A 24,069-nucleotide genomic window follows, 5' to 3' on the forward strand; every position below is an offset into this window, starting at 1 on the left:
AACGAAGTAACTAACTTCATAACACCAATGCAACAGAAATATGTAAGCAATGAAAAAGATGTTTAGCTGTTTGTCACTTGACACATTCATAGTGGCTGGCCCAAGTATCAATACGAGCTAATAGCTCACTGCTGCCAACTCTTACAAGCATTTCCACAACCAATGGAGGCAAAACCTCCAGGAAAAAAAAAAATTGTTTGTGCCTAGTTTTGTTTTCTTGCACTTAGCTGTCAGTAACTTACATTGTTTGTGGTGGCAGCTAATCAACACCTGGATTAAAAAGAGGAACAAACTAGTAAAATGACTCACCACCACTACTAATTAGTCACTGAATACATTAGAACATTATTTTGAGTACAAGAACAACAAATCTGGTGAAAACTCGAATTTCTAGAATTCAGAAATTTTTTTAGTGGAAAGAAAGCCATCAAATGATCCATGAGAACAGAAGTGGAAGTTACAGATGATGATGAACCCACTTTGGCAAAAAATCAAGAGACATGGCACGATGGACAAAACATCCATTTGCAAAGCTAGAATGTTTGCTCATTGCAATGTACCAATGGATATCTTTCAACTTTCACTTACAGACGACATTACAGTGCATAATTATTGAAACTGACAACAATGCTGTGAGTATTTCCAAGTGGTAAAAATAAGAATGAGTGAGGATTGTATGTGGAAACCTGTTAGTATGGACGAAATGCTTTTGTTCTTTGTTATTTAACTTCATATGGGCAGCATGAAATCTGTCCTATTACAAGACTATTATAGGACGGACATTCTGCTTCGACACAAGCAGCGATGAACATTGGCAACCATATACAAAAATGGTTTGGCAAGACTGGTAAAGTTTCACAAACAACTTGCCTTACATCTTGACAGGCTACTTTGAGGAATATACACTTGTCCAGTGTTGCTGCAGCTTTTTTGTCCCATTGGAAAAACATGTTCTCTGAAACTGCAAAATACTCATTGACTATTACTTCTTCATTTGATGAAAATTTATTCCCAGCAACCAAGGTTAGGAAACCAGATGAGGTCACTTGGGGATAAATCTGGTGAATATGGTTGGTGAGCCAATTCAAAGCCCAATTCACACACATTCAAAATTGTTATCACTGACATATCAGATGGCACACAATCCTGGTAAAAGCACTTTGTGTGCTGTCCTTTGTCTCTTTCAGTTAATGCAAGTACCAAACAATTCAACAATGAAGTATATGGTCCAGTTATGGTGGTTCCTTTTTCCAATTAATCTACAAGAATTATTCCTTGGGAATCCCAAATAACTGACCTTTACCTCACCAGCAGACAGCTTTGCCTCCTTCAGTGCACTTTCTCAATTGAGAAAAATTTTGTGGATTCTGACTGAACATCCCCAAACATTGGATTGAAACATGCTAGATGCACTTTTTGGTGAGTGAACAACTGCAGCACTCACCTCACATACGGCTTCTTCACAGCCAATTCTTTAAGTTGTATATTATGCATCCATTCAGTTGAGATGCCTATAATCTGAACTAATATGGGTGGAAAAGTTTATGTTAAAAAAGTAGTTTTAAGTTTACTGGAGAAGCTGCATATTTGCTACCGTTTTTATGTGGACAAGTATAACAATAGCTTTGAATTTGCTAAAATCTCACAGAATATGAACACACAATACACCAGGACAAAAATGAAAAATCCAGGATGGAATGTAACAATATTAGAAGGAAAGTTGCTACTCACCACATAGCGGAGATGGCGAGTTGCAATTGGCGCAACAAAAGGATTCACCCAATTATAGCAATTAAACCTATCACGACTCAGCATCTCCGCTATGTGGTAAGTAGCAACTTTCATCTAATATAAATACACTGGAACAGTGAGATTAAATAGGAAGATCAACCCTAAATATGATGCATCTGCAAAACTCTGTAAAGGAAATACAATTACTCTTCACAAGTCTTGATAACTGTAAAATGGACTGATAGACAAGAGATTAGTTATATTTCCACGGAACTGTTACAATGGGGCAAGTGATGAATTCATGCCAGCAAATAGTCTCAAAACTGTTGCCAATTGTCAAAGCATGAATATGTCGGGCTCACAGGCAGGATTGGATGTTTATGAATAGCAGGCACCTGGTATCCTTTTAAGAAATCATTCTTCCACATAACTGACATGCTAATTTTCAGTTCGTATCATCTGCAGTATGATCAAAGTAAAATGACACTGTAGAAATACAGTAAAATAAAGTGCTTACTTCCATCAACAGAAATTCCAAGAAATAAGAGAGAGACTTCATACAAAACTTTGTGCAGAAGTTGAAAGCAACTGAAGGGAAAATTCAAGTCGTGGGTAACATTTGTAAAAAAAGTGTGCTGACAGGCCAATCATACTGACAGCATATGAGTGTAGGGATTGTCCAAATAATCCTGTATTTTGTTTGAACAGCTATATGCTTACACACAATTAGCTGGATTTTATTTTATAAAGGAATTTGTTAATATTTCTATCCATCTTTTTCATTTAGCTGTCAAAATCCTCCTTTAATGATTTATGATTGTTTTTTCGAAACCAAACCTCTTCACCAAAGGTGCTAGTTCTTGCAGATTTAACTTCACTTAGTTTACACTGACAAAACTTCAGATGCTATTGTGATTGAAATAATGCTGATGTAACTTAAAGCTTATCACACAAGCCAAGTGTGACTGACTTAAGCATTAGCTGTCAATATTACAAAACCACAGAACAAAAATTTTATGAATTTGCTTAAGTATTGAGCGCGCACACACACACACACACACACACACACACACACACACACACACACACACACACACACACACACACAGTTTCTGCCTTTTACAATCATACTTAAACCCACAGTGAATGTGTTAATGTATGTTGACCCCAGCTCTGGGTTCACTTATCAGTCTAATTTTTTTCTGATATGGGGAGTGCATGTAACCCACATACAAGAGATTGACAAACTTATTTTTAAGAGCTTTGAAAGATTAAAAATTTGGCTTTTTCTCTAAAGACCAGTACGAAATCCCTACCCCTAGATCACTGAAAATAATTGTTCATGGTTCATTACTGACACTACCCATAATTGACAAATTCCACAATGAGCTGCATGAAAGAAATTTTTTACGTGTCATTTGGTATTAAGATTCCTATGTGAGTATTTTAAGCAGATTAAACCATTCTGGCACTACTCGCCAGGTAGTCTGCTTGGCTTATACTTTATCTCAATCATGCTACATTACTCTGGAGTACAGCAAAGTGCACAAATCTAAGTAGTCCAGTACAAAAAGATTGCAAATTTAATCTTATTTGGTCCTGAGAGAAGAGCTCTTGTTATTGTGCACAGTATGGTACAATTAAGGTTAACAATGTTTTCATACTCCACTTGGTTTCTCTTTCACAAGGCTTTAATTTTACTGTTACCACATAGTTCTGGACTTACATAAATGCAGTACATGTGTGTCTTGTCAGATGAGAAATGTAAACAGCTTTTATTCCAACAACATGGATTGTGGAATGGCAAGAGGGTAGGACAAAACTGACTCCATTAAACAAAATTTTATTTGTGTTCTGCATCGCAAAATGCAATTAATTTACAGAAAATTGTTTTCATCACTGTACACTACTAATGCTTCACTTACTGCAAAATTTATATAATAAAGTGTAAATGTGGACCATACGGTTATTAAAATTCAGATCACAGATAACTGGTTATCAATCACCTCATCCTGCATTTTTTATGGACATCTCCATTGTTGGATTGTTCCTGACAATATTTTGCCATTCCTGCTGTTGATGCATTTTATGTAGAATGAACATTGTTCCTTGGCACCAACAGCAGGAACATTGTAGAGTAAGTAAAGTACAAAAAATAAATAGTTCACACAATTTTTTTAGGATTGTGAAACCAATAAAGTGGTCCACCACTTGTTGCAATTGTTCCACAGCTACCTGCTGCCAAGGTTATCTGTGGGAACTGCATACAGTACACATGCTCACGTTATGGGCAAACATCCATTTAACCATTCAGAATATTTATTGTTCAGGAAGAAAGACACTACAAGAAATATAATTTATGGAATGATATTTGTGAATTATTTATTTTGACTTTTAATCTTTTAAATATTAATACTCTGAAGGGCCAATTTGCACCAAACTGATGTACAAATACGAGTATTTAAATTATATAGCATAAAGCGTGCAAGAATTTTGGTTATGTAATACCCCAAAAGAAATCCTAACCCTTCAAGGATATTTTCTGAAATGTGTATTACTTAATACTTAAGTATACTATGTATAATATTTTACATGTGTGAAATTCTTAGAAGTATCAAACGTTTATATTAAATATACATCTGATTAAATTTCGAGGTTCCTCAGATTTGTAAGTCACAGGGCTATTCCAGAATTAAGCACACCAGCACGATCTGCTCCACACATCTATACACAGAATAACACTATTTCTATAAAAACATGAACAAAAACCTGCACATCAGCCATTATAATACAGCAACACTGCAGAACAAACTGGCTGGATTGAAATGTATGTCACATGGTACTCCAGGCTGTCTTTGGATAAAAGATATTCACAAAAACTAACACATTTCCAAAGTTTCTGGAAAACCCTGCCAGATCTCCCAAGCAGATGCTACTGCAACATGCTGAGCTGGGAAGTGTACACGGCAGCAATAAATCTGAAGAGAAAGAAAGTATTAAAATGAAATCAATATGCCTAGTACAATATAGAGTAATTCCAAAAAAAGGTGTGTTACATACTGCACTAATTTCAGCAACATCCAGACTTTGCCGTTTCAATTGGACGACCCTGGTCAATTTTAACTTTATTGGCCGTGTCAGCAGCTGATGATGGAGGTCCTACACGGTTCTTTATTTCTGCTGCCATAGTCATGAATGCTTGCTCAACATTCGTAGCATTCTTCGCAGAAGTTTCAAGGAATGGAATTCCTAGCTGATCTGCATATTCCTGTAGGTAATAATGAGCTCATAGTAGTTTATGCAAAACAATGAAACTTTTCAGTTATCCAAAGATGTCATTAAGGTTGTATTTTGAATGCAAGAGTGAAGTCCTTACAAATTCCTTTACAGTTACAGAAACTGCAAAATCCTGAGTCACACTGGAAGCAACAGCACAAGTTTAGTTAATGAATACACACCAAGCCTAAACACTCCCTATATTGCTGTCAGTGAACCTTCCAGCATTACAATTATCCAATGTTTCACAACTCCAAAGCTTTACAATTAACACATTCCTGCATCCCAATGTTTATGTTTTCCTCAACCTAATGTTGGATCTGTATTGAGGACTCAAGTTCTGAATCGGCACTAATTTATCTCCCTGTTCTTGGTTTTTCATTTTGATTATTTCACCTCTATTATAAATGTGCTTACTGCAAAACTAATATAAAACCATTTCTTTAAGTATTCATCTTGTTCATAGGTTTTAATAATTTTTTACGTTTTTAACTTACAATACAGTAAACAGCATTTTGCCATTTACACTCAACACTGTCAAAGTAATGTAGGAAATTTAAATATCTGAAGTGTGCTGCAGAACTGCAATTCTAAGTTCAAAGTGAAACTAGTTATGTTTTAAGCATAGATAATTTATAGTAAGCACAAACCTGACAATTCTTTCAATAAAAATTAAGCTTAATATCACAGATCTCAAATATAAAAATGAAGTTCACTCATTTACTAATTGATAGCTGGAACTAGATGCCTTTATAATTACTACTGCTATGTCTAATCAAATGCCAAGATTGGCTGCAAGAAACTTTTCTGAAATTGTTGCTGTTTTGATGTGCCAGACTGCTGGCAGCATTATGTTCTAGAAGCAGAAAACTATCATGGCAATTTTAGTAACTAATGACAGCTATCAACTGGCTTCTTGAGTAGCAGAAGAACAATGCTCCAAATACATGCAATAATGAAATGAGTACAATTAGATTTAAAGGCAATGGTAAAAGTTATTGAAAACTGTCTACGAATACATGAAATGTAGCAACATGCACATTGCCAGTGTCACAAACATATCATGCACTGCCATGTTATTCCAAAGCTCACATACAGGTTAAAGTATTCCACTCTTCTAAAACACTTATTCAAATCTTTCAAACAACTATTTAACATCTTACCTTAGCAGTAGTATAATCAACAACCTTTTTGGCATGCAAGTCACTTTTGTTTCCTACAAGCAATTTATTTACATTGTCACAGGCATAGCGATCAATTTCTTCCAGCCATTGTTTAACGTTATTGAATGACTCTTGGTCAGTGCAATCATAAACCACAATAATTCCATGAGCACCTCGATAATAACTTGACGTAATTGTGCGAAACCTCTCTTGACCAGCAGTATCCCACTGTAAAATAGAATTTTGTCATTCAGTACTGACTGCTACATGAAAGGAGCAATGCTCTGCTCCCAAACATTAAAACCTAAGCATTCAAAATTATAAAAACTTACAATTTGTAGTTTTATAGTCTTGCCATCCAGATCAATTGTTCTTATTTTCTGAAACAGAATAGAAATTTCTTACACCAAATACTAAGTATAAAAAAGACTTTGTGAATTGAATTAAAACTATTGAAATACTTACAAAATCTACACCTATAGTGCTAATATAGCTTTCCGTGTACGTATCATCCTGCAAACAATGAACATATGCATGAAAAACTATTAATAGTTGAAATCTTTAATATTTCACATACTTAACAGTACATACCGCAAATCTCAGCAGAAGACAAGATTTGCCAACACCAGAATCACCAATGAGCAGAAGCTTGAAAAGGTAGTCACTGAAAAATGGTCAATGAAATATTAAGTATCTGTTCACAGTCAAGAAAATTTACATAGCACAGCACTGTATCATATCTTCACAAGCAATTCACAAAGTGATGCATAACTTCCTGAAATGCCAGTAACCGCAACAGATCTGAATCAGAGGTCACAATACTAATAGTTTGCCTGCGATTAGGATAATGTTTTCATTCAGTAAATGTCTACTACAAGACTTCCCAGTTCCAATACAACATAACATTTAAAACTACGAAAAACATGCCACTATTGGCAGAAAACCACCTATACGCAGCACATGGTCACTAAACACTCCCAATAATATTAGATTTGCAATGTACAGCATATGCTCTGGTTACTTTATTCCTTACAAAAGCAGTGTGTCAATTTGAAATTCGAATGGGGATGTACTCAATCATCAGAATATTCTGTCAAAATGCAACCCTTAAGTGAAAACTTTCCAATGAACTAGGTAACCCAGTGCTCAGTAACAGTTGGCAAGAAAATACATTTTGTGAAATGCTCCACTAAGTTACCTTTACACAAAGAAATCTGCAGCAAATTATGGAAACATCGTATTAGACTTCCAGACTATCAAACTACAACAATTATTAATGCAAGGAAACTTCCTACTCATGAAAATGAAACAATCTGAAATATCCAGTAACCAATATTGACTGTGGCACCAATACTGAATTATCAATGCAATCAGCTTTAATTCAAAATCCAAACCCATCAAATTTGTGTGATACTTCTGGGCATATACATACAGTATATTGTATGATTTTACAGAATTCTAATTAAACCCAAAAACATTCTGGAAGTCGCTGGTGTGTCACTGTCGAGAATGTATGTGATGTTTTGATTGCTTCACTTCATGACAGTAAAATGAATAACATTCAAACCGCAAAGAAATGAACGGGTTCCTCTTTATGTCGTAAAACTCACATTCTGGGCATATAAGACAAAGAAGAAATATACTCGTAAACATGTAGGTTTTTTTTTATTTCCTGCTTCATGCCGGGTAATTAAGTACTAAATATTCCTTAGTCTAGTCGAGTTCCCTAGTGCTCACACACCTACTGCACATTATTTCCTATTCCAAACAAATACAACCACGAAACATGGTCTTCGAAAAACACATTTGAAGCAGCCACAGGTCTCTTTGACAACCATATCTTGATACACATATGCACGAATCAACACGAATATCGAGTAACTACCACCAATCTATAAATCATAACAAATTAGAATTGTTGATTACGGAAGCAAGGAAAAAATTACATAAGATAATCTCCCACATATTTGAAAAATAACATATGCTCGTAAGTCAATTCTTGCCTCTCCATGCTCACAAACGCTACTTGCCATTTACACAAAACTAAAAGCATAAAGGCAACCATCCATGTTTGCTGATTTCATTGTGCCTCCACCCGTCATGGATGACAGTGAGTCACAAAAACGTATCGAAACGAAGTAATGTTGCATTTGCCTTGCGCAAATATCTACGCTCCTCCAAAAAATTTTAATAAATACTGTAACAACAAAAATTAGGCACACCACACAATAACGCCATCAATATGAGATATACGCAGAGAGAATGTCAATCGACAGCTCACATACTGAACCGCACAGTTGACACTCCGTACTTACTATTCGGGGTTCATCGTGGACATCACCAAATGTGCGACGAGTGTATTTCAAGAAAACCGTACACAAATTACTTCGTCCCTTTAAAACTGTTGCAGGTAATGTAAAAACAATGGCTGCCTCTTGCTATGTGAACTGCAACTCTATAGGAGTCTACGGCATTGACGTAATGCCAAAGTGGCAGAGAGGTATGAGAAATTCAGATGCACGACAACTGTCACAAAATGAAGCTATCGATAGTTGTTCCGCCTTAAAAAGTATTACCTTCAATTAAAATGTAATCCCATTAAATTTAGAAATACCTGTAAAGATTTTTCATAGGAAAAGTATTATAACTACATGAATTTCGGACATCAGCTGAGAAAATTACTACCGTACGTTTTAAATTCACACTCTATCTTCTTTCTTTTGAGTTGCCAAGATTTTATCCATCAGTTTGTGAAATTGTAACATTACGTTGGCAGAAAGAACAGCCACTGTATTTACTCGAACTATCTCTTTATTTTTCCATTTCAGATTTTTATTTGAATTGGTCTTTGGGTATTGCACATTTTGCTATCAAAATTTTGTACTTACACCGGAACCAATAGGAAAACAATTCGATTAATAACATTTAATATGACAGTTTTAGCTCGAATTTCTCAAATTTATTTTGTTTTCAGTACATTCCTTTTTCTTTTTCGTTTTTGATGGCAATTCCGTGCTATTATCTTTTATTCTGTTGTTGATATGTGGCTGCCAACTGCCACAGTTTCTTGTGCTTTTTCAGAATTCAATAAATCACAAGATGATCAAATAAACCACTATTAACGCAAGTGACTTATAATTTGTGTGCCTCAGGAACGCCCGCAGCTCTTTAAATTTATTAGGTTATGACCCCAGAGCTGCGTTAATTTACTTGTACTGTACAACAGACGCGATCTCTCTATTGATCATGGTTGACTAGGCGGGGATGGTTCAAGTGGCTCTGAGCACTATGGGACTTAACATCTGAGGTCATAAGTCCCCTGGAACTTAGAACTACTTAACCCTAACTAACCTAAGGACATCACACACATCCATGCCCGAGGCAGGATTCTAACATGCGACCGTAGCGGTCGCGCGGTCCCAGACTGAAGCGCCTAGAACCGCTCGGTTACGCAGGCCGGCTAGGCGGGGAAATATATACTTTATTAATTTACTTTTTTTTACGTGTAGCCATCGAGCTGACGTCTTTTGGAAACTTTATACATACGATGAGTAACAAACTAATATAAACACATGTATTCATCTTAATATTCTCAATTTAACACATGTTGCAATTGACGGCCTGTGGCTTATTGCTTACACTGTTTTTACTATTCTCAACAACATAAGTTTACACAAACATAAGGAATATATTTTTAATATCTATGTTGGCGATTTGAGCTTTAAATGAAACCGCGGTTACGGTTTGAAACAAAAATAACATTTTTATTAGTTCACAGAACGACAGTAACATGATTAGACTCAAAACAAAAAATAACGAGAAAGGCACATATAAAAAAAAGTCCATAGAAATGACGCCAAAGATGAATGTTCTCGCAGAGGCACTGGTTTTAAATGAAATTTTTAACACAAAAGTTACTGAGTTACTGATATTTGTGTTTAGACATGGGTGTAGAAAATACATGGTTCCATTAGTTGCACGCTTGGTTGCCACCGGCTGCAATGCCTCAGAGTCTTTCTCAAAAAATAGGAGGGAGGTTCCAATGGCATAACTTAAGAGATGTACATTTAAAGGTTCTGTTATGTCACTGACATAAATCATGAACAGCAAGCGACCAAGGCTTGGCACGTGAGGCACCCCAGACTACTATATCCCTATAAAACAGGAAATGTATGACGTTATTATCTATTTTAAACTGCATGCAGTTTATTACGTATGTGGGCAGAAGCTCCATAGATGCTTTTTTAATGCTGTGTGCCTTCAGTTTCTTAACGAGCAGCACATAGTTTTCCGAGTCAAAGACTCTGGAAAAATGTAAGAATATGCCTGTTGTCCTCATTTCTTCGTCTAGGAGGGTGTATACTTTATGGAAAAATTCAGTGAATGCAGTTGTTGTGCAGGGATCCCTTCTAAGGCAATGCTGTGTTTCCATTAGCAATTAGTTTTTTGTAAAATAATCAGAGAGCTGAGAAAGGTTCACTATTTCAAAAACTTTACTGAAAGTAGGGACTAATGATACAGAGTGGTTGTTTGAAGCCTCTTTTGTGCTTCCCTTCTTACCCACTGCTTTAACAATATTTATTTTTAAGCAACTAGGATAAGTGCTTTGTCTGATACTACAGTTTATGACGTACATTAGCGGTTAAACTATTTCTATTATGCATTTTTAATGACTGTACTCGATACCATTCCATCCAGCTGAGTATTTGTTCTTTAATTTGAGGGTTATCTTGCTTATTTCATTTTCTTTAACCTCCTCAGATTCAAAGTACACTGTTTGAGTGATGTGATTCGGTATGTCTGGGCACATGTCTCTAGTCTGTGTTGCATTTCTTGTTGGTGACACGAAACGGTTATTACAAAATATTATACACTAGTTTTCAGTCATTTATAATATTACTATCCTGAATAATGCATAAAGGTAAGCAATACCTAGTTATGGAAGTTTTTTGATACTTATGATGAGGTTCCAAGATGACTTACTTACATTATTGGACACTGATATTTCATTATCATGGACCTGTTTTCTAAGGTCTGGAAGTGCTGCTTCAGCATAAAAACTGTTCGATGGAACCAATTTTAGTAATTTGAAAACTCTCGAATTGATGTTTGATGGAATGGACTGGGAAACTTTTATTCAAATGAAACATTTTGAAATTATGATATATAAAGAGAATGACATGGCAGACGTATGCCCAAAGAAAGATGACCAATTAGCAACTTTGAAGAAATGTGACAACATATGTAAGGCTGAAGTCATATGGAGAATTGCAGATAATTATCTGGAGTACCCCAAAAACGAAGCTACGACTTTAGATCTGAGGCTATCGCTTTGAAATTCGACAAATTAACTCAATAGTGATGATCATGTGGAGTAAGATTAGGCGACAGTCATGTTGTCTGCAAATAGTGTTCACAGCACCCCCAGATTATAATAATCTAATCACAGAGCGAGAAACACTGTTACCATTTAAATCTAGACTTCGTGTAGAATGTGCTTTTGGATGAAGAGACAAAGAGGAAAGATGTCAATAGTCCACTTTAAGCCAGCAACAGAAATCGAAGTCAGGTAACAATATTAAATTAAATAACAAAAGTACCAGTCGTTTTATTTTGTGGTGATGTTACTGTGTGTTGAAAGGATACAAAATGTCAAATTATAGAAAGCAAAAGAAACACAAAGCACAGAAATTAAAACAAAATTCTACAGAGGTACCCCATGACGATCAAAGTGCAAAAGGAGAATAATGACTTGCTTCCCAACAGCTACCAATGAAAATTCAACAACATCAATTGAAATTAAATGGTAATATACAGTTGAAAAAGTGAAAAAGTTGCCAGAGACAGTTAAAATTAATGTTTGGAAGTGAGGAACATTTTATATCTGCTAAATGTGGTGTAAAATTGAAGTTATAAGAAGTTCCTGCTTCTATAACAGCTATTCTGTCAGTTCCAGATCTCACCTACAGCCTGCAATAAATGTGTAAACCAGGACCAAAAGGTTTACAATTAGTTTTTGAGAACTATAAAAGTATTTTTCAGAAAGACAATTGACTCTTGCCATTACAGTGAGAAGTAAGGGAAATATGTACACATTAAATTTTATACATAAGGAATTTAAATACCATGTAGCTTTGCCAAGAGAGACCACTGAATTATGGTGTAAAAGTATGGGTGACCTGACTTATGATAAGTCATCCACATATTGAAGGGAAACAGACCTCACAGCCTATTAAATGCGAAAAGTAAATACAAACAATCTACTACGGTTTATTCATAGTGATCTAATTGGACCAATTAGTGCGAGTTCACATAATGATACACCGAAGAGCCAAAAAACTGGTACACATGCCTAGCATCGTGTGGGGTCCCCAGAAGTGCCGCAACATGATATGGCATGAACTTAATTAATGTCTGAAGTAGTGCTGGAGGGAATTGACACTATGAATCCTGCAGGGCTGTCCATAAGTCCATAGGAGCACGATAGGGTGGGATCTCTTCTGAACAGCACATTGAAGGCATCCCAGATATTCTCAATAATGTTCATGTCTGGGGAGTTTGGTGGCCAGCGAAAATGTTTAAATTCAGAAGAGTGTTCCTAGAGCCGCTCTGTAGCAATTCTAGACGTGTTGGGTGTCGCATTGTCCTGGTGGAATTGCTCAATTCCATCGGAAAGCACAATGGACATGAATGGATGCAGGTGATCAGACAGCATGCTTATGCACACGTCACCTGTCAGACTCATGTCTAGACGTAATAGGACCCCATATCACATCAATTGCACAGGGCCACACCATTACAGAGCCTCCACCAGCTTGAACAGTCCCCTGCTGACATTCAGGGTCCATCGATTCGTGAGGTTGTCTCCATACCCATACACATCCATCTGCTCAATACAATCTGAAACGAGACTTGTCCAACCAGGGGCCGCGCGGGATTAGCCAAGCAGTCTAGGGCGCTGCAGTCATGGAATGTGCGACTGGTCCCGGTGGAGGTTTGAGTCCTCCCTCGGGCATGTGTGTGTGTGTGTGTGTTTGTCCTCAGGATAATTTAGGTTAAGTAGTGTGTAAGCTTAGGGACTGATGACCTTAGCAGTTAAGTCCCATAAGATTTCACACAGATTTGATTTTTTTGTCCAATCAGGCAATATGTTTCCAGTCATCAACAGCCCAATGTCAGTGTCAACAGGTCCTGGCGAGGCTTAAAGCTTTGTGTCCTGCAGTCATCAAGGGTACACGAGTGTGCCTTCAGCTCCAAAAGCCCGCATCGATGATGTTTCGTTGAATGGTTCGCACGCAGACACTTGTTGATGAGCCAGCATTGAAATCTGCAGCAATTTGCAGTAGGATTGCACTTCTGTCACTTTGAATGATTCTCTTCAGTCGTCGTTGGTCCGATTCTTGCAGGATCGTTTTCTGGCCGCAGCAATGTGAGAGGTTTGATGTTTTACCAGATTCCTGATATTCACGGTACACTCGTTAAATAGTCATATGGGAAAATACCCGCTTCATTGCCAACTCAGAGACGCTGTGTTCCATCGCTCATGCGACGACTATAACACCAAGTTCAAACTCGCTTAAATCTTTATAACCTTCCTATTTGCACATCTCTGTATTTGAATACACATGCCTGTACCAGTTTCTTTGGCACTTCACTGTAAAACGTACGTCTTAACATTTATTGATGTCTTTGCTCCTTTTCAAGTATGTTTTTCACAAACAAAGTCTGAAGTGTCAGAGTTTTAAAAGATTTTTAAGTTATGTCCACACATCACTTTTACTTGAAATTATCTTCATTCTGATTATGAGTGAGAGAATACGTCGAATTAGCTGAAGACTTGCAGTGAATACTTTGGCATTCAATTTGAATTTATAACGAGATATACACGGCAGCAGAATGAGGTTTCTGACATTTAAATAGGTCTACTTTGGATGAAGTACATCATATGCTTCTGAAATCAAAACTTGGCAAGTGTTTCTGGATGTAAGCAAAATTGGCTGCAGTCTACGTTGGAAATAGGAGCCCCATATACAGCTCTGGAATGAAAAGTACCAGCAGCTCTATGGCATGGAAGAAAACTCAGCTAGGAGAAGAAGAAGTGTTTTGGTTGTGTAACCTTTTTACAAATTCCACAAGCACTTATAGTTAGAACGATTGGTTATCGTTCACTCTGATGCAATTGCTCGGGCTAAAATCCAGATTTTGATGTCCAGAGCTGTAGAAATAAGTACTTCAGGAAAAGGATGTAATGTTTGATGAGATGATATTCAATTCTGATGAGACAACTACTGAATAGTAGTGGCTTTCAGGAGAAGAAGAAAAAAGGACAGACAAATACAAGATTGACAAGTACAAGATAGATGAAAATAGATCACTGGATTACAAGACAGACGAAAACAAGATGGAAGAAGAAGAGCGAAAATTCAAGAAAATAAGCTGTGGCACTTCAAATGGCACAAATTATTTGATGAAGCAACAGGAAATGAAGGATGCTAGTGTAATTTGTCGATTATGCAGTATAGTGTCCCTTTTGAAATATTCAAGCCAATATATTTGAAGTATATAGTAAAAGGACTCTGAATAATATTATATAGACATAAACGCCAAATTAATTACGAAAATATATTAAATTAGCTGCAAAGAAAGACTATAATGATAGCAATGTAATAAGAAGGCATTATTTATTTAGATGAGATAGTAGTGCATAACGTTTTCGAAACTAACATTATTGTCTTTGTCATTATATATAAGAGGAAAAAAACATTTAAAATCACATCGAGTCAGATCATTTCTTCTGCTGTATGTAAGGTACGCTTACTATTGTAAAGCAGTAGCTTTTGTTCTATTTGATCTCATATGTAGCGAATAATTCAAGTTTGTATTCTGTGCTTAGTGGAAATATATTTACAAAAAGTGACTGCATTGTATTACTTAAGGAACCCATGCAAACAATTCTTCCTGAATTAATAATTACAAGAAGTTACTTACCATTTCTTCAGTCTCTGAGAAGCGACTAGTGGTGATCTTTGACTGGCAACAATTGTCCGCCATTACTCGGGTTATTTAAATTTATTTTTTTGTGTAACATATCACCACAGCCGGAGCAGGAAGAATCATTTCAAGTTGAAACTTCCTGGCAGATTAAAACTGTGTGCCAGACCAAGACTCGAACTCGGGACCTTTGCCTTTCATGGGCAAGTGCTCTACTACTGAGCTACCCAAGCACGACTCACGCTCCACACTCACAGCTTTACTTCTGCCAGTATCTCGTCTCCTACCTTCCAAACTTTACAGAATCTCTCCTGTGAACCTTGCAGAACTAGCAGTCATGATAGAGAGGATATTGCAGAGACATGGCTTAGCCACAGCCTGGGGGATGTTTCCAGAATGAGATTTTCACTATGCAGCGGAGTGTGCGTTGATATGAAACTTCCTGGCAGATTAAAACTGTATGCTGGACCGAGACTCCAACTTGGGACCTTTGTCATTCGCGTGCAAGTGCTCTACCACCGAGCTACTCAAGCACGACTCACGCTCCGCCCTGACAGCTTCACTTCTGCCAGTATCTCGTCTCCTACCTTCCAAACTATACAGAAGCTCTCCTGCGAACATTGCAGAACTAGCACTGCTGAAAGAAAGGATATTGCGGAGACAGTTCTGCAAGGTTCACAGGAGAGATTCTGTAAAGTTTGGAAGGTAGGAAACGAGATACTGGCAGAAGTAAAGCTGTGAGTGCGGAGCGTGTGTCGAGCTTGGGTAACTCAGTAGTAGAGCACTTGCCCACGAAAGGCAAAGGCCCGAGCTCGAGTCTTGGTCTGGCACACAGTTTTAATCTGCCAGGAAGTTTCAACTTGAAATGATTCTTCCTGCTCCGGCTGTGGTGATATGTTACACTAAAAAATAAATTTAAATAACCCGAGTAATGGCGGACAATTGTTGCCAGTCAAAGATCACCACTAGTCGCTTCTCAGAGACTGAAGAAATGGTAAGTAACTTCTTGTAATTATTAATTCAGGAAGAATTGTTTGCATGGGTTCCTTAAGTAATACAATGCAGTCACTTTTTGTAAATATATTTCCACTAAGCACAGAATACAAACTTGAATTATTCGCTACATATGAGATCAAATAGAACAAAAGCTACTGCTTTACAATAGTAAGCGTACCTTACATACAGCAGAAGAAATGATCTGACTCGATGTGATTTTAAATGTTTTTTTCCTCTTATATATAATGACAAAGACAATAATGTTAGTTTCGAAAACGTTATGCACTACTATCTCATCTAAATAAATAATGCCTTCTTATTACATTGCTATCATTATAGTCTTTCTTTGCAGCTAATTTAATATATTTTCGTAATTAATTTGGCGTTTATGTCTATATAATATTATTCAGAGTCCTTTTACTATATACTTCAAATATATTGGCTTGAATATTTCAAAAGGGACACTATACTGCATAATCGACAAATTACACTAGCATCCTTCATTTCCTGTTGCTTCATCAAATAATTTGTGCCATTTGAGGTGCCACAGCTTATTTTCTTGAATTTTCGCTCTTCTTCTTCCATCTTGTTTTCGTCTGTCTTGTAATCCAGTGATCTATTTTCATCTATCTTGTACTTGTCAATCTTGTATTTGTCTGTCCTTTTTTCTTCTTCTCCTGAAAGCCACTACTATTCAGTCAGTAGTTGTCTCATCAGAATTGAATATCATCTCATCAAACATTACATCCTTTTCCTGAAGTACTTATTTCTACAGCTCTGGACATCAAACTCTAGATTTTAGCCCGAGCAATTGCATCAGAGTGAACGATAACCAATCGTTCTAACTATAAGTGCTTGTGGAATTTATAAAAAGGCTACACAACCAAAACACTTCTTCTTCTCCTAGCTGGGTTTTCTTCCATGCCATAGAGCTGCTGGTACTTTTCATTCCAGAGCTGTATATGGGGCTCCTATTTCCAACATAGACTGCAGCCAATTTTGCTTACATCCAGAAACACTTGCCAAGCTTTGATTTCAGAAGCATATGATGCACTTCATCCAAAGTAGACCTATTTAAATGTCAGAAACCTTGCCCGCGAAAGGCAAAGGTCCCGAGTTCGAGTCTCGGCCCGGCATACAGTTTTAATCTGCAAGGAAGTTTCATATCAGCGCACACTCCGCTGCAGAGTGAAAATCTCATTCTGGAAACATCCCTCAGGCTGTGGTTAAGCCATGTCTCCGCAATATCCTTTCTTTCATGAGTGCTAGTTCTGCAAGGTTTGCAGGAGAGCTTCTGTAAAGTTCGGAAGGTAGCAGACGAGATACTGGCAGAAGTAAAGCTGTGAGTGTGGGGAGTGAGTCGTGCTTGGGTAGCTCGTGGTAGAGCACTTGCCCGCGAAAGGCAAAGGTCCTGAGTTCGAGTCTCGGTCTGGCACACAGTTTTAATCTACTAGGAAGTTTCATATCAACGCACACTCCGCTGCAGAGGGAAAATCTCATTCTGGATGATTTGAACTTATTCAAATAACTTAAGTGCTAAGCTTCACTAATTTTATTTCGTCAAAAATGTACACTTTCAAAGATACGATTTATTCTAGGTCAGTGAAATTAACCTGTATTACATTACGCCAAAAGCATTTGAAATAATTTGTAAGGAGCCTGGCACCCATTTGAAACATAATTTAATATTTATCTTTGGCCACCTGCAATTCGATATATATATATATATATATATATATATATATATATATATATATATATATATATATATATATATATATATATATATATATATATATATATATATATATATAAAATCCCTTTCTTGTGTTTCACATACTAATAATAATAATTAATAACCACAGAAAGGAAGGGATATTAAAAATGCCGCCAGGTAACGTGTGGCTCAATAATATATACATATATGACCATGTCATAATAAATAAAGTGATTTTATATATATATACATACAGGGTGAGTCACCTAACATTACCCCTGGATATATTTCGTAAACCACATCAAATACTGACGAATCGATTCCACAGACCGAACGTGAGGAGAGGGGCTAGTGTAATTGGTTAATACAAACCATAAAAAAATGCACGGAAGTATGTTTTTTAACACAAACCTAGGTTTTTTTTAAATGCAACCCCATTAGTTTTGTTAGCACATCTGAACATATAAACAAATACGTAATCAGTGCCGTTTGTTGCATTGTGAAATGTTAATTTCATCCGGAGATATTGTAACCTAAAGTTGACGCTTGAGTACCACTCCTCCGCTGTTCGATCGTGTGTATCGGAGAGCACCGAATTACGTAGGGATCCAAAGGGAACGGTGATGGACCTTAGGTACAGAAGAGACTGGAACAGCACATTACATCCACATGCTAACACCTTGGTCTTTTTCACTGACGCACATGTACATTACCATGAGGGGTGAGGTACACGTACACACGTGGTTTCCGTTTTCAATTACGGAGTGGAATAGAGTGTCCCTGGCATGTCAGGCCAATAGATGTTCAATGTGGTGGCCATTATTTGCTGCACACAATTGCAATCTCTGGCGTAATGAATGTCGTACACGCCGCAGTACATTGGTGTAATGTCGCCGCAGGCTGCCACAATACGTTGTTTCATAACCTCTGGGGTTGTAGGCACATCATGGTACACATTCTCCTTTAACGTACCCCACAGAAAGAACTCCAGAGGTGTAAGATCAGGAGAACGGGCTGGCCAATTTATGCGTCCTCCACGACCTATGAAACGCCCGTCGAACATCCTGTCAAGGGTCAACCTAGTGTTAATTGCGGAATGTGCAGGTGCACGATCATGCTGATACCACATACGTCGACGCGTTTCCAGTGGGACATTTTCGAGCAACGTTAGCAGATCATTCTGTAGAAACGCGGTGTATGTTGCAGCTGTTTGGGCTCCTGCAATCAAGTGAGGACCAATGAGGTGGTCGCCAATGATTCCACACCATACATTTACAGTCCATGGTCGCTGTCGCTCTACCTGTCTGAGCCAGCGAGGATTGTCCACGGACCAGTAATGCATGTTCCGTAGATTCACTGCCCCGTGGTTTGTGAAACCCGCTTCATCAGTAAACAGGTAGAACTGCAACGCATTCTCTGTTAACGCCCATTGACAGAATTGCACTCGATGATTAAAGTCATCACCATGTAATTGCTGATGTAGCGACACATGAAATGGGTGAAAGCGGTGACGATGCAGTATGTGCATGACACTACTCTGACTCAGTCCACCGGCTCTCGCAATGTCCCGTGTACTCATGTGTGGGTTCATGGCAACAGCAGCTAACACACCAACTGCAGCCGCTTCTCCTGTGACGGGCCTGTTACGGACCCGTTTGCGTGCTACGACCATACCTGTTGCATACAGTTGGCGGTAGATGTTTTGCAATGTGCAGCACGTTGGATGCTCTCTGTCCGGGTACCGTTCTGCATACATCCTGCAGGCTTCAGCTGCATTTCGTCGATACTCGCCATAGATGAGTATCATCTCCGCCTTTTCAGAGTTCGAATACACCATGGTCACAGTTCCTACAACACTACACTATCACAGACATCTGGTAACACAGTGTACTACAGTTGGTCTGCGTGCGGAGACGAATGCAGAATAACAATAGCAGCAAGCGCTACATGCGGACACTGCGACAGCTAGACCAAACCACAACAGTGCACTACAACCACACTCTTAAACACAGTCTTCATTGTAAACATGTCCCTGCAGATGCTGCTCGCCGACCGTGGCCCGTGTTTATTACAACACGCAACTGAATGTCAGAGGTTTCAAGCGTCAACTTTAGGTTACAATATCTCCGGATGTAATTAACATTTTACAATGCAACAAACGGCACTGATTACGTATTTGTTTATATGTTCAGATGTGCTAACAAAACTAACGTGGTTCCATTTAAAAAAACGTAGGTTTGTGTTAAAAAACATACTTCCATGCATTTTTGTATGGTTTGTATTAAACAATTACACAGCCCCTCTCCTCATGTTCGGTCTGTGGAATCGGTTCGTCAGTATTTGATGTGGTTTACGAAACATATCCAGCGGTAACGTTAGGTGACTCACCCTGTGTGTATATATATATATATATATATATATATATATATACAGGGTGGTCAGAAAACGTGTGAAATGCTTGTAGGGATGTTACTGGGCAGGTTGTACTGAGACATAAATGTTAAGAAAGAAACTCGATACATCGCTCCGTTTCTGAGTTATTTAGCATAGAATTTAGCCAATCGGGGCGTCACGCGCTCGCATTCAAGTGGCCTGCCAGGGGCGGTGTTGCCCAACGAGTGCTTTGTCTCGTTAGCTGAAACTTGAATTTACGCGCGCTACGATTCGATTGGCTAACTTCAATGCTAAATAACTCGGAAACGGCGCAAAGTATCAAATTTCTTCCTTAACATTTATGTCTCAGTACAACCTGCCCTGTAACATCCCTACAAGCATTTCACACATTTTCTGACCACCCTGTATATATATATATATATATATATATATATATATATATATATATATATATATCTGTGTGTGTGTGTGTGTGTGTGTGTGTGTGTGTGTGCATGTGTGTGTGTGTGTGTGTGTGTGTTTAGTAATGTGTACAGCATGTATTCTAATACTAAACAAATTTCATTTCATGTATAAATTTGACAAACGAGAGCACCAGAGAAGAAAATTTTAGACCCTGAGACGATGGAGATAGAAATAAGAAAAGTACCAAGGTAAGGACCACTAAGCATCATGTCTTGCTACATTGACCTGTATCATCAGAGTACAGTATGGTAGATGATACACGGTACATAGTGAAGTAGATAAAAGTTTGTATTTGTAAAAAGAAGCGTAAGCAAAGGATGATTTTGTGACGTTAAAAGTAGTAACCATTCTTATTGAAGAAATTAGTCTGCATTTCTAGCCCAGAGTAAGTTTTGTAGTGAGTAAAATGACTTTATTGGCATTATGGGTAGAGTTGGAGTTACAAACAGATAATTATACCAATATTCCGAATGATGTTCAGTTGTTGAGTAAAATTGATAGGAGTACGGAGATGTTAGATGTTGAGAGTGATCTAAGGGGTGAGAACATAGACACTGTAGTTTCCTGCGAAATGACAGAAAGTAGTCAGCACACTGAAGAATTAGAACTGGTAGCTGCTACTAGTAGTGCCAGTGTCAATGTTCAAAGGAGTGGAGCAACAATGACACCGGTATGTTCACTGATACCAGACCCAATTGCAGAATTTCTCCGGAAATTAGAAGAAAGAGGTAGATTAAGGGAAAAGGAAAGAGAAGAAAAAGACAGATTAAGGGAAGCAGAAAGAGAAGAAAAGGATAGATTAAGGGAAGAAAAAGCTAGAGAGAGAGATAAGGTTTTAATGGAAAGTATAAATATGCAGTTTGAGAAGGTATAGTTGGAAATAAACGAAATAAGGAAGCCTATACCGAACTGCCGAACATAGTCAGCGACATAGCACAAGATGTGCAAACGCTGCAAACAGCACACACAGTTATGAAAGACGAAGTAGTGTAACTCACCAACTGTATGGGAAAAATAGAAATCGTTACACGGCGTATATAAATTTATTTTTTTGTGTAACACCACAGCCGGAGCAGAAAGAGTCATTTCAAGTTATTCAATTAACTAAGTGCAAAGCTTCACTAATTTTATTTCATCAAAAAATGCATACTTCCAAAGATACGATTTATTCTAGGTCAGTGAACTTAGCCTGCATTACATTTCTCCAAAAGCTTTTGAAATAATTTGTAGAGAGCCTGGCGCTCATTTGAAACATAATTTAATATTTATCTTTGGCCACCTACAAAACAGTATATATATATATATATATATATATATATATATATATATATATATATATATATATATTTCTTACACTATCCCTTTCTTGTGTTTCACTTAGTAATAATAATAATAATTAATAGCCACAGAAAGGAAGGGATAATAGAGCAGTGCTGGCCTTGCATGCTGAATCGTTGGTTGATGATGTTTCTGAATGTCATGAAGATATAAAGGGACACATGATGACATAAATGGAGAGAAGTGACCAGCAAAAAGTAAAGTTACTGGAACTGAATGAGACATGGGCACTGACGGAGTACTGTCCAGAGAAGAAACCAGTTGATAGCAAATGTGTCCTCAAAATGAATGTAATCGAGATGGAGAAACTGAGGGACATAAGGCAAGGCTTGTCATCAAAGTCTGTGCTCAGAGGAAGAGTTATGATTACAATGAAACGATTGCTACTTTTGCATGTTTGGGTAGGTTGAAAACATTATGGTCTATCATCTTTGAAGGGGATCTATATACGTTTTTTTTCTTCAAAAATGTGTGAATTCCTAAGGGAGTTCTTTTCCTTTACGTGGGGCACTACATCCATATATTTGTCAACAGACATTTTGGTACTTTCCACCTTGACTGTTTTCATAAGTATTCAATTTATTATACCTTGTGTGATTGGCCAATTTCTGCCTTGAAGGCCATTTTATAGCACTGCAGGTGTCGATGTGTTGCACAATTATCCTGTTAACAAACGGCGATACAACTGATCTGAAAGGGAGCCCATAAAGTACAATTGTCAGAATTAAAGCAGAAAGTTTACTGTATGCAGTAGTAGCCATCTTCATTACTAATGCCACGTTATAGAACACTACATGTGTTCACTTTTGTTGTCAAACACTGACTTTGGATGACTATTACCACACAGTAAGCTTTCTGGTTTTAATTCTGGCACTTACACGTTATGTAGTTGCTTTCAGATTGGTTGTATCATTGTTTATTAACAGGATAACTACACAACACGTCGACATCCACTGCACTCTAAAATGGCCTGCAAGGCCGAAATTGGCGAATCATTCAAGGTATAATAAACTAAATACAAGGGGGAAAATAATAAAATGTCTTTCAACAAATATGTGACTGTGGTGCCCCACATGAAGAAAATAACATAAATGGATCTCTTCAATGATGTTTGACCCTAAAGATCTCAACCTAGTCAAACATGTAGCAGGAGCACAGATTTTTTTATAATCATAACCCTTCTTCTGAGCACAGACTTCAATTACCAGCCTCACTTTATATCTTTCAATCTCTCCACCTTGATTATGTTTCATTTTGAAGATACACTGGCTATCAATTGGTTTCTTCTCTGGACAGTACTCAGTCAACTCCCATGTCTCATTAAATTCCAATGACTTTATTTCTTTGTTGATCACTTCCCTCTATTCATGTTCATGTTTATGTTAATTATGTGTATTCTGTCAATTCCAAACATTAGCTAGAGCCTGCTTTGAATATGTAAACCAGAATCAATAGATTTGCAAGTAATTTTGAAGAACGTAAAGACATTATTCAGAGGGATAATGTGACTCTTGAAGTGGTGCAAGAAAGTGAGTGATACAGCTAAACAATAAATTTTATATGTAAGGAACTTCAGGTCATGTAGCTTCACTAACAGGTAGGACTTGACCTGAGTTATGGCAATGTTGGTAAGTTCCAGACACAAGTGGACAGAATTAATCATAAATATAGCTAGTCAGATTAAGAGATTTGTCATACATGTACTGAAGGGAAATAGACCTCATGATCTCATAAAATTTAACATTTATTGATGCCCTTACCATTTTTCATGTATATTGTCTAGAAACAAAGTCAGAAGTGTCAGAGTTATTTAGACTTTTTAAGTAATTGTCTTCATTGTGATAATGAGTGAGAGTACACAACACTACATAAATATGTATAGGTCACAGAATGCAAGATTTTCCAATCATAATCTAAGATTGATTTTGGAACCATGGTCATCTCAAGAACAATGGTTCCTGTTGGCAACTTGACACACTGCATATCATTGCATCAGTT

The 24,069-nt window shown here is 37.4% G+C and overlaps 1 protein-coding gene across 1 annotated transcript; it reads right to left on the reverse strand.

The window, feature by feature from the left end:
* Positions 1-3,558: 3,558 nt before the first annotated feature.
* Positions 3,559-8,672, reverse strand: LOC124790250 (ras-related protein Rab-1A). Its single transcript, XM_047257770.1, has 7 exons — positions 8,486-8,672; positions 6,762-6,834; positions 6,636-6,683; positions 6,503-6,550; positions 6,171-6,398; positions 4,792-4,999; positions 3,559-4,709 (listed from the first exon to the last, which is right to left on the reverse strand). Exons 1-6 carry the CDS (start codon positions 8,506-8,508, stop codon positions 4,802-4,804), a joined length of 618 nt encoding a protein of 205 aa, XP_047113726.1. The 5' UTR covers positions 8,509-8,672; the 3' UTR covers positions 3,559-4,709; positions 4,792-4,801.
* Between the last annotated feature and the right edge of the window lie 15,397 nt (positions 8,673-24,069).

This window comes from Schistocerca piceifrons, chromosome 1, assembly GCF_021461385.2.
Source record: "Schistocerca piceifrons isolate TAMUIC-IGC-003096 chromosome 1, iqSchPice1.1, whole genome shotgun sequence".
NCBI lineage: Eukaryota > Metazoa > Arthropoda > Insecta > Orthoptera > Acrididae > Schistocerca > Schistocerca piceifrons.

What these genes read in the sequence shown, in the direction of transcription:
- LOC124790250 (XM_047257770.1), bottom strand. Translation starts at nt 8,508, where the DNA reads ATGTCCACGATGAACCCCGAATA. An exon ending in GTCTTCTGCTGAGATTTGCG is followed by an intron (nt 6,684 to 6,761) that starts GTATGTACTGTT and finishes CATTGTTTGCAG; the next exon opens with GATGATACGTACACGGAAAG. An exon ending in TTGATTATACTACTGCTAAG is followed by an intron (nt 5,000 to 6,170) that starts GTAAGATGTTAA and finishes TATTACCTACAG; the next exon opens with GAATATGCAGATCAGCTAGG.